The sequence below is a fragment of the Sycon ciliatum genome, chromosome 1 (assembly GCF_964019385.1).
Source record: "Sycon ciliatum chromosome 1, ocSycCili1.1, whole genome shotgun sequence".
Classification (NCBI taxonomy): Eukaryota; Metazoa; Porifera; class Calcarea; order Leucosolenida; family Sycettidae; genus Sycon; species Sycon ciliatum.
Window position 1 is genome coordinate 37,619,428 of NC_088643.1, and position 12,500 is coordinate 37,631,927.

The 12,500-nt window shown below is 48.3% G+C and overlaps 1 protein-coding gene across 2 annotated transcripts in view; it reads right to left on the reverse strand.

Moving 5' to 3' along the window:
* Positions 1-12,500, reverse strand: part of LOC135824391 (integrator complex subunit 2-like) — a 36,791-nt gene that overhangs the window by 10,436 nt on the left and 13,855 nt on the right. For both annotated transcript variants that reach the window (XM_065337134.1, XM_065337127.1), the window contains exons 13-16: positions 12,233-12,500; positions 11,082-11,480; positions 9,932-10,136; positions 7,702-7,863 (exon numbers count right to left, since the gene is read on the reverse strand). The exon at positions 12,233-12,500 is cut by the window's right edge and continues 5 nt beyond it. In XM_065337134.1, the coding sequence (XP_065193206.1) occupies positions 7,702-7,863; positions 9,932-10,136; positions 11,082-11,480; positions 12,233-12,500 (1,034 nt within the window). The remainder of the gene's footprint in view (positions 1-7,701; positions 7,864-9,931; positions 10,137-11,081; positions 11,481-12,232) is intronic.

The window sequence follows — 12,500 nt, forward strand, 5'->3', positions numbered from 1 at the left end:
CTGTACTGACTGCACTGACTGTACTGACTGTACTGACTGTACTGACTGTACTGACTGCACTGACTGTACTGACTGCACTGACTGTACTGACTGTACTGACTGTGCTGACTGTACTGACTGCACTGTCTGTACTGACTGCACTGACTGTACTGACTGCACTGACTGCACTGACTGTACTGACTGTACTGACTGCACTGACTGTACTGACTGCACTGACTGCACTGACTGTACTGACTGTACTGACTGCACTGACTGCACTGACTGTACTGACTGTACTGACTGCACTGTCTGTACTGACTGCACTGACTGTACTGACTGCACTGACTGTACTGACTGCACTGACTGCACTGACTGTACTGACTGCACTGTCTGTACTGACTGCACTGACTGCACTGACTGTACTGACTGCACTGACTGTACTGACTGTACTGACTGTACTGACTGCACTGACTGCACTGACTGTACTGACTGCACTGACTGTACTGACTGCACTGTCTGTATAGTCCATCGGCCAAATCTCAGAAAGGGCCTCTTTCGGCGAAGGTGATGCACTGAAGCTCCAACTAAACGCCCTTTGGCACACTAGCTCATGAGACCCCATAGAATACGAATCCGGTTGTTGGACGTTGCCAATCCAGTCCAGGATAGTCGAACTGGGTCGAATACCTTCTTCCGATTTTCGTAATTTCGTCCACCATTGCATCTTTCTCATCGACTTTTTTTCGCTTGGCGAATGTTCTTGAGCCGCTGAGCAGAATCTACGCACGCTCGAACACTTGAAATGCCTGCATGTTGACGGTTCGCAAGATTCTAGCGAGCTTGGTGGAAATCTATTATTTATTTTGACATTTTTGGGGGAATCTGATTTAGAACGGTAGAAGCTCATTCGGAGAAGACGGCGTGTCGCCGCTGTCGGATTGTCGCTACTGTGTTTCAGACGTATTTGCTTGAACGTGCTATTGAGGATGGGCAGAAGATGAAGTGACGGCTTTCTTGAACACGGACGTTGTGTCTACATTGTAGCTGAAACATCTCATCTGGCGTCTAGAACGCAATTATTATGAGTTGTGAGTGCCAGCTGAGCTGAATACAAGCTGGACACCATTCGTCAGCTGGGAATTTGCATCGAAGCTCTTGATAGCCACGATAAGCATAATTATACAGAGGTAACCTTGTTTGACTCAATACGCATGCAGGTGATACCACTAGTGGCACTACAATGTAAATGGTGCAAAATTGATGCAACAGCGAATATGTACTTCGTACAATCACGAACAATTGTAAGGCAAGTGTTCATGCCTGTCATAGAAGAATTTCAGCCCGGAAGTCTTGTTGTCATGGTCATAAATAATACAGGACTTGAGTTGGCTCTGGACATAAACACACTTGTGGTGAATACGGTCATTATTGCGAGAAAAATATTTAGCCACTGTATGTTAACACCTGATGCCGCACTACAAGCAATATTTCATGTACATGTATGTGAGACTCAATTGCATCCACAAGGCTGTAGATGCATGTAAGCACACAATGCTGTACAGTATAAGTAGTAGTCGACATGTGGTGCCTTCCTGCTGCACATGCTCATGCGGCAAGTTGGCAACGACACATGACCTATCTGCACCGCACAGCGTGAGCTTAGAAAGGAATATTGCACACATAGTGCTATTTGTGTTCCGATATCGTTAAGCCGGTATACATGTACTAGTATCCTTATACATGTACCTGGTCACTCGATAGGCGATGCCGACTGTACTAATCTTATCCATATTACCCGACAGGCTATAGCACACTGCGTCAGATCACTATGCAACAAAACAAGAGCTTTGCCCGGGGCGAACATACACTGAAGCAAAGTAGGTTTCAACGGTACAGCACTAGTCACGATGAGGGGAGTTACGAGGATGGTTAGACCGTGACACATAGATGATGATTGTTAGTGATTCATGCACGGTGGAAAATTACCACCAATGGCGATGATATTGCTTTCACAACAATGACATCAGTAGGAGCAGTGACACAACCTTACTGCTCCAAGTAGGATTTACAAGCAAGTGAAGGGAGAGCAGACTGGTCTAATAGCAGACCGGGTCTAAGCAAGGAAGTAATCGGCATCAGAGGTGAGCTTGCACATCAGAAAACAGATGATGATCACCAAACACAGAGAAGTTGGCTATGTGTATGTTTGTGTCACTGTGTGTGCATGTGTGTGTGTGTGTGTGTGTGTGCATGTGTGTTTGTGTGTATGCGCGCACATCTGTGTGTGAGAGAGAGGCAGACAGACAGATAGCATATGGTGGGAGGGATCAAGGTCTGACCTCAGAGTTAAATGCTGACGGTGTGGAATAGCAACAGTGCGAAATCGGGCAGGGTGGTTAATGGCCCATACTGGAGCCGAGTAGGAGCGCCAGTGGTTGAGGGCTAGCACAGGAGTAGCAGCAGCTCCAGCCTAGGAAGATCAGCTTCTGGATGAAAATCTCCCGGACACAGTAGGTACCAAGCTTCACTAGCAGATTGCCGGCAGGGGTGCACGGCGAGCACCCGTACATCCCTCAAGCCACCAGAGCAGCAGTACTTGGAGACGATCCAGGTGCTTACCCGCCAACAATGCTGAGAAGGCACTGGAGCCATACAGGAACTTATGATCGAGCATGACCACAGACTTGAAATACAGGGTCCGGCGTTGAATACTGAGACAGCGACGTCTCCTCCACAGAACACCACTCAGCCCCACCATTGCATTATTTTCGCTTTTTCATGATTTTTACAATTGTGTTAGAGCACACAGCACTCGATGCAACATTTACCAGTGACTAAATAACTCCGCGTCTCCGACCATAACTGCAGCGTTCCCGTGAGCCTGTTGGATTTCCGTCAGCCTGTTGAAATTATCTTCATCTCGTCACATGTGAGCCTGTGTGTTTCATCCGTATCGTGGCACAATTACACAGACACGATTTCCAACTCAGGCCGGTTCCGTTGCTCGAAGGGTTGGCGGTAAGAATTGCTACGCCGTCTGTGGTTGCATGGGAACTTGGCGAGTCGTCGTCTTTCTCCATAAATCCTGATCGTCACGCGAACAACAGCCACTATTGCCTAAAAACTACGACACAACAGTATCAAGCTCGCACCAGCAGAAGGACACGAATGTCGAGCGCTAAGACGGAGAAAGAGAGACAGGGTTAGCGAGAGCTGACTAGTGCAGGTACGCTGTCATCTCCTGAGGTGGTGGGCGAAGCAGCGAAGTGAAACGAAGGAAGATAGAACTTATTAGAAGGCATACGGACGCACCAAAACCTATTGCCTGTCACATACTAAGTGCCATTTAGGGTTGACAGCTGTCAGCTGACAGCCTCAAAAATTTGAAAATCTGCTCAAAAAACTCAGAACTCTGCGCACTCTCAAATGGAGCGCACAGTAAAAAACTCGGCGACGAAGAACGCTTCGTATCGACGCCCTGGACTGAATTCGGCACGTCCAACAAACGGAATAGTGTTCTCTGATATATTCTCTACGTGCTGGGTATGGTCGCGTTTAGTTGGAAGCTCAGTGCATCACCACTTTCGATTTTGAGACTTGGCCGATGGACTAGTACTGACTGTACTGACTGCACTGACTGTACTGACTGCACTGACTGTACTGACTGTACTGACTGTACTGACTGCACTGTCTGTACTGACTGTACTGACTGCACTGACTGTACTGACTGTACTGACTGTACTGACTGCACTGACTGTACTGACTGTACTGACTGCACTGACTGTACTGACTGCACTGACTGTACTGACTGTACTGACTGTACTGACTGTACTGACTGTACTGACTGACTGTACTGACTGTACTGACTGCACTGACTGTACTGACTGTACTGACTGCACTGACTGCACTGACTGTACTGACTGCACTGTCTGTACTGACTGCACTGACTGTACTGACTGTACTGACTGCACTGACTGTACTGACTGTACTGACTGCACTGACTGCACTGACTGCACTGACTGTACTGACTGCACTGACTGTACTGACTGTACTGACTGCACTGACTGTACTGACTGCACTGACTGCACTGACTGCACTGACTGCACAGACTGCACTGACTGTACTGACTGTACTGACTGCACTGACTGCACTGACTGTACTGACTGCACTGTCTGTACTGACTGCACTGACTGTACTGACTGTACTGACTGCACTGACTGTACTGACTGCACTGACTGCACTGACTGTACTGACTGCACTGACTGTACTGACTGCACTGACTGCACTGACTGTACTGACTGCACTGACTGTACTGACTGCACTGACTGCACTGACTGTACTGTCTGTACTGACTGCACTGACTGCACTGACTGTACTGACTGCACTGACTGTACTGACTGCACTGACTGTACTGACTGCACTGACTGTACTGACTGCACTGACTGTACTGACTGTACTGTCTGTACTGACTGCACTGACTGTACTGACTGCACTGACTGTACTGACTGCACTGACTGTACTGACTGTACTGACTGCACTGACTGCACTGTCTGTACTGACTGCACTGACTGCACTGACTGTACTGACTGTACTTTCTTACATGACACGTGATCGTTGCAGGGGGGGGGGGGGGGGGGGGGGGGCCATGGCCAATAGGCGATCTTCCCGCCGCGGGCATAATCAGGCCATCAGGACCGTTTGACGTCATTTCGGGAATGTTCGGACCGTTTGACGTCATTTCGGGAATAATTTTTCGATCTTTCGACCTTTCCACCTTTGACCTTCCCTAATATGTTCCTTCGCGCTGTAAGAAATCAAATCAAGCACGTTCTGTCTGTCATGATGGCTGAATCTTGCCCTTGCCTGCAGCCCTCGGGCCTACGGCCCTTGGGCTGCAGGCTCGGGCAAGATTCAGCCATCATGACCTCCTGAGCGTGCTTGATTACATAGACTGTACTGACTGCACTGACTGTACTGACTGTACTGACTGTACTGACTGTACTGACTGTACTGACTGCACTGACTGTACTGACTGTACTGACTGTACTGACTGTACTGACTGTACTGACTGTACTGACTGCACTGACTGTACTGACTGTACTGACTGCACTGACTGCACTGACTGTACTGACTGTACTGACTGCACTGTCTGTACTGACTGCACTGACTGTACTGACTGCACTGACTGTACTGACTGTACTGACTGTACTGACTGTACTGACTGCACTGACTGCACTGACTGCACTGACTGTACTGACTGTACTGACTGCACTGACTGTACTGACTGCACTGACTGTACTGACTGTACTGACTGCACTGACTGCACTGACTGCACAGACTGCACTGACTGTACTGACTGCACTGACTGCACTGACTGTACTGACTGTACTGACTGCACTGTCTGTACTGACTGCACTGACTGTACTGACTGTACTGACTGTACTGACTGCACTGACTGCACTGACTGTACTGACTGCACTGACTGTACTGACTGCACTGACTGCACTGACTGTACTGACTGCACTGACTGCACTGACTGTACTGACTGCACTGACTGCACTGACTGTACTGACTGCACTGTCTGTACTGACTGCACTGACTGCACTGACTGTACTGACTGCACTGACTGCACTGACTGTACTGACTGTACTGACTGTACTGACTGTACTGACTGCACTGACTGTACTGACTGTCTGTACTGACTGTACTGACTGTACTGACTGTACTGACTGTACTGACTGCACTGACAGTACTGACTGCACTGACTGTACTGACTGTACTGACTGTACTGACTGTACTGACTGTACTGACTGCACTGACTGTACTGACTGTACTGACTGCACTGACTGTACTGACTGTACTGACTGTACTGACTGCACTGACTGTACTGACTGCACTGACTGTACTGACTGCACTGTCTGTACTGACTGCACTGACTGTACTGACTGCACTGACTGCACTGACTGTACTGACTGCACTGACTGTACTGACTGCACTGACTGTACTGACTGCACTGACTGCACTGACTGCACTGACTGCACTGACTGCACTGACTGTACTGACTGCACTGACTGTACTGACTGTACTGACTGTACTGACTGTACTGACTGTACTGACTGTACTGACTGCACTGACTGTACTGACTGTACTGACTGCACTGACTGCACTGTCTGTACTGACTGCACTGACTGTACTGACTGTACTGACTGTACTGACTGTACTGACTGCACTGACTGTACTGACTGCACTGACTGTACTGACTGTACTGACTGTACTGACTGTACTGACTGCACTGACTGTACTGACTGTACTGACTGTACTGACTGCACTGACTGCACTGACTGCACTGACTGCACTGACTGCACTGACTGTACTGACTGCACTGACTGTACTGACTGCACTGACTGTACTGACTGTACTGACTGCACTGACTGCACTGTCTGTACTGACTGCACTGACTGTACTGACTGTACTTTCTTACATGACACGTGATCGTTGGGGGGGGGGGGGGGGGGGGGGGGGGGGCCATGGCCAATAGGCGATCTTCCCGCCGCGGGCATAATCAGGCCATCAGGACCGTTTGACGTCATTTCGGGAATGTTCGGACCGTTTGACGTCATTTCGGGAATAATTTTTCGATCTTTCGACCTTTCCACCTTTGACCTTCCCTAATATGTTCCTTCGCGCTGTAAGAAATCAAATCAAGCACGTTCTGTCTGTCATGATGGCTGAATCTTGCCCTTGCCTGCAGCCCTCGGGCCTACGGCCCTTGGGCTGCAGGCTCAGGCAAGATTCAGCCATCATGACCTCCTGAGCGTGCTTGATTACATAGACTGTACTGACTGCACTGACTGTACTGACTGCACTGACTGCACTGTCTGTACTGACTGCACTGTCTGTACTGACTGTACTGACTGCACTGACTGTACTGACTGCACTGACTGCACTGACTGTACTGACTGTACTGACTGTACTGACTGCACTGACTGTACTGACTGTACTGACTGCACTGACTGTACTGACTGTACTGACTGCACTGTCTGTACTGACTGTACTGACTGTACTGACTGTACTGACTGCACTGACTGTACTGACTGCACTGTCTGTACTGACTGCACTGACTGCACTGACTGTACTGACTGCACTGACTGTACTGACTGCACTGACTGCACTGACTGTACTGACTGCACTGACTGCACTGACTGTACTGACTGCACTGACTGTACTGACTGCACTGACTGTACTGACTGTACTGACTGTACTGACTGTACTGACTGCACTGACTGCACTGACTGTACTGACTGCACTGACTGTACTGACTGCACTGACTGTACTGACTGTACTGACTGCACTGACTGTACTGACTGCACTGACTGCACTGACTGTACTGACTGCACTGACTGCACTGACTGTACTGACTGCACTGACTGCACTGACTGTACTGACTGTACTGACTGTACTGACTGTACTGACTGCACTGACTGTACTGACTGCACTGACTGTACTGACTGTACTGACTGCACTGACTGCACTGACTGTACTGACTGTACTGACTGCACTGACTGCACTGACTGTACTGACTGCACTGACTGCACTGACTGTACTGACTGTACTGACTGTACTGACTGTACTGACTGTACTGACTGCACTGACTGTACTGGCTAGTATTCTATACAACTTACTGCACTTGAGCTACAATAGCAGCATTACTCTTGCACTCACCTGAAAACTTCACGTCGACAAGAGAGCACCAACAAAGGATTGGCAACGAGGTCCTCTTCAGTGTATTGTGCATGTGATGCTAGGAGTGGTGGTGTCATATTGCCTGCTGTCAGCGGTGCAGCAGTGTTCTGATGTAACGCATTCACTGTACCCACCCATAGCCTGAACACACACACACACACACAGACAACACACACAGGCACACACACACACACGGACAACACACACAGGCACACACACACACACGGACAACACACACACAGGCACACACACACACACGGACAACACACACACACACACACGGACAACAAACACACACACACACACACACGGACAACACACACACACACACGGACAACACACACACAGGCACACACATACACACACACACACGGACAACACACACACACACACACGGACAACACACACAGGCACACACACAGACACACACACACACACACACACACACGGACAACACAGACACAGACACACACACACACACGGACAACACACACAGGCACACACACACACACAGGACCCAGAGACCTTATACAAGCAATACAGCCAATATAAATCGCAATGTTACAAATGAAAGCCACGCCCGTCACCACACACTGAATTACTAGTACTTTTAAAGTAGTCACCACACATACTGGATATGCAGCTAGTAGTCACCACACATACTGGATATGCAGCTAGTAGCCACCACACATACTGGATATGCAGCTAGTAGCCACCACACATACTGGATATGCAGCTAGTAGTCACCACACATACTGGATATGCAGCTAGTAGTCACCACACATACTGGATATGCAGCTAGTAGCCACCACACATACTGGATATGCAGCTAGTAGTCACCACACATACTGGATATGAAGCTAGTAGTCACCACACATACTGGATATGCAGCTAGTAGTCACCACACATACTGGATATGAAGCTAGTAGCTAACAAGTTTACGAGTTTACTCGTACGAGCTGGGACTGGCCACCTGTTGCATGTATTGATGCACCTTCGTTTGAGTCCTGGTGAGGTGGATTTGGCCTTCCGGTTTCAAGTGAGTGAGTCAACTGTGTTGCGGCTGACAGTTTCATGGGCGCACCTCATGAAACATGAATTTAAGCACCTGCCAATCCGGCTTTCTTTGCCGGGCTGTGGATAAGGTGATGCCGGGCTGTGGATAAGGTGATGCCTCCTTCCTTCAAGACTTGGCATCCTAGCACAAGTAATAATTGACTGCACCGAGTTTTATACCAACACCCCTACTTCACTTGCACGCCAATCAGTCGCGTGTTCTAGTAATAAAAACCATAATACTGTCATGAACATGATAGATATTGCTTCCAACGAACATGTCACATTTGTATCAGACATTTTCGAAGGATCAATTTCCTACAAAGCCATACCAGAGGCCAGTGGGTTATTGGACCAACTCGAAGTGGACGATTCCGTTATGGCCGGCAAGAGTTTCAACATTGAAGATATGCTTGCAGCAGTTGGTGTCAGATTGAACACACTTCAAAGATAACTTCGAACAAAGATGAAGATCGCTTCGACTTCACTTTGACCACCCAAAGGTTGCATTCAAGTCTGGGACGTAACGGAACGACGTAATGTGCAAAATGTCTATTTCCACACCAAAACGCGGCAAATTTGATTTTCTGCACAATGGTGCTTTTTGTCTTACTGAACACAACAAAGAGAGCAAGCCCTATCAACAAAGAGAGCAAGCCCTATCAACAAAGAGAGCAAGCCCGATCTGCTGTGTACAAGTACAATGCACCTCGGACTTTCGCTCGCGCACGGCAGTCGTGAAGGCCAGAAACGTGCATCGCAATCACGAGAATGTCGTTATTTGGACCCATTTCCAGTTAACGCTTTGCAACTGATCCTTTTTGTACACAAATCAATGCAAGATGGCTGCAGGCATGCATTGTTATAGCGGAACTGTCGTTATAACCAATGTCATTCTAGCCAAGCTTCACTGTATCTAGACGAGAGCAGAATCCTTAAATTACATTCTTACCCTCATATTATACTTAGAGGTATAAAACAGAGAGGTTCCAGCCTGTCCAATAGAGTGCTCAAGGTCGAAAGGCAGAGCCAGTTCCAACAAGAATAAGAGGTTGGCTTAGTGCGTGAAACTCGGAGTAACAACACTTGTTCTCCTCTTATTCTTGTTGGCAGTAGAGGTATAGCGGTATGTGTGTACTGTAGTGCAACTTACTGTCCAGGTGATACAGAGCTGAGTCGTGTCCAGAGAGTAGCTGTACTGGTGATGACCACACGTGGAGTACGCACATCAAGTAACTTGGGCAGTGCACCCACTATAGTATCCAGGTAAGGCAGGAGTTGAGGTGCATCTCTCAATGAACACAAGCACTTCATGTAGCTGGTACACAATGCGGGATCCTGACAAACTGTGCTGTAGGCTGTCGTGCAGCAACAACAACAGCAACAACAACAGCAACAACAACAGCAACAACAACAGCAACAACAACAACAACAGCAGCAGCAGCAGCAGCAATGTTAGTCCTTGCCAAAACAATGCAGTGAGTGGACACACGCGCACACGCACACACACGTGCGCACGCGCACACACACCTTTTTGACCTTTTACACACATACAAGGACATGTACTGAAGCACAGCCACACTAGTACTAGTGTACCTAGTATGCACACTAGTACTACAGTTGTGGCAAGTGAAATCCGACACTTGGCATAAGGGACTGCACCATGCAGTCTGCAGCCCCTGCAGCCCTGCATACGTACAGTACATGTGTTACATACAACTTTATCTGTCTGATGACAAAACTCGTACCAAGAGTACATAACTACACAGTGTGTAGTTATGTACTCTTGCTCGTACTCATCACAGTCAAGGTTCAAAAGGTGCTGGCAAAAATGAATGGGGATTGGATACCAATACTCCTTATGTGTACCATATTTGTGAACTGTGTGTATCTACGCTGTGACCTTTCGATCTGTTCGGGATGCATACGGCTCTATTACAAATTAGGTGCAGTGCATTACATCATTGGTGTCCATTTGTGGCGCTGTCCCCTATGGCAAGTGTCGGATTTCACTTGCCACAACTGTAGTATACCTAGTATGCACACTAGTACTAGTATACACACTAGTACTAGTATACCTAGTATGCACACTAGTACTAGTATACACACTAGTACTAGTATACACACTAGTACTAGTATACCTAGTATGCACACTAGTATACCTAGTATGCACACTAGTACTAGTATACCTAGTACGCAATCATGCATACAGGTACTTCAGTAGAAAGAGAAGCAGAAAAGTAGTACAATACAATCATGTCTGTCATACACCAGCGTATAGCTGCAGTTGCTATGGGACTTACCACTGCGCAGCTGTTCAGGAGTGGGTAGTCGAACTCGACGTTGACCCAGTGACGAAAGCCAGCCATTGAAGTTGCGAGATGACGATTTCTTGTTATGCTGGTCCGGTAGGGATGAGTTATTCTTGTGAGTATGGTCTGCTGCTGCTGGGTGCGAGGAGTTGTGTGCAGGATGATAGGCAGGACCAAGTAGTTCACTGTCCTCAGCAAGCCAATCTTGAGTCAGGCATAGATGAGGTAAGTGAGTGAGAAGAAGACGTAGCAGGCGCGAGTACAGGCTGCCAACGTTGCGCGGTGAAGTGCGCGCGTACACCAGCAGTCGCTTAACGGGCATCTTGGAAACGAGCGAGAACGACGACAGCGCTACCGGATTGGCATTGCGTGACACTGTCGGCATAGCCACTACACACCACCACCAGCAGCAAGCAGCAGCAAGCAGCAACACACAGTGAACAACACACCATGAATTACAGAGCACACAACTCAATGGTTGCCATAGCAACATAGCAAAACGGTATGCTCCCAATACATGCAGTCTCTCAAACAAGCACCCTAGCTGTGTGGTGTCTCTCATGCACATGTATACACATGTATAGTGGTAGATCTAGTGAAAGCACCTGTACATCTTTGCATTGTGTGACCCATGGCCCATGGCCCATGCAATTCTTCATCGCCACATTAGAGGCGGGAAAAGCCAAAGGATAGGGGAGTTAGAAATTGGGGCAGTTTTTATAACCAAAGGACAGGTCTACCATGGACATGATTCATGCCTGCTGCAACTCATTACTTGTAAGCAAATAAACACTGGCGATTGTGCGGTGATGATAGGGTACTACGACATGACTGCATCCACACCAGCACCATACATAAGACATGACTGCATCCACACCAGCACCATACACAAGACATGACTGCATTCACATCAGCACCATACACGAGACATGACTGCATTCACATCAGCACCATACACGAGACATGACTGCATTCACGCCAGCACCATACACGCATGTCAGATCATAGTGAGTCGTCACAGAATGAACAGAATCAACCCTACGGGCACAGCACTTGTAAACTTGCACAGGCATCGTGTGAGCACCAACACAGCACTTGTAAACTTGCACAGGCATCGTGTGAGCACCAACGCCGTAACTTACTGATGCTTTTCAGATTGGCCAACAGACAGTCATGATACATCAAGACATAGTAGAGTATCAGCAGCTGAGCTATAGGACTATCTGCTGCTCCTCCTGCTTGAGAGTGATGCCAGGATGTTGCAGGTGTTGCTCCGTCCGACGCATCCATGGTCCCATCTCCGTTGGCAACGGAATGCCTACCCGATGTTGAAGAAGAGTCGGTTGTAACGGAAGCGCTGGTGGCCTGCCCTTGCGTGCGATTTCCAATAGTTGCCGACGTCTCGTGTCT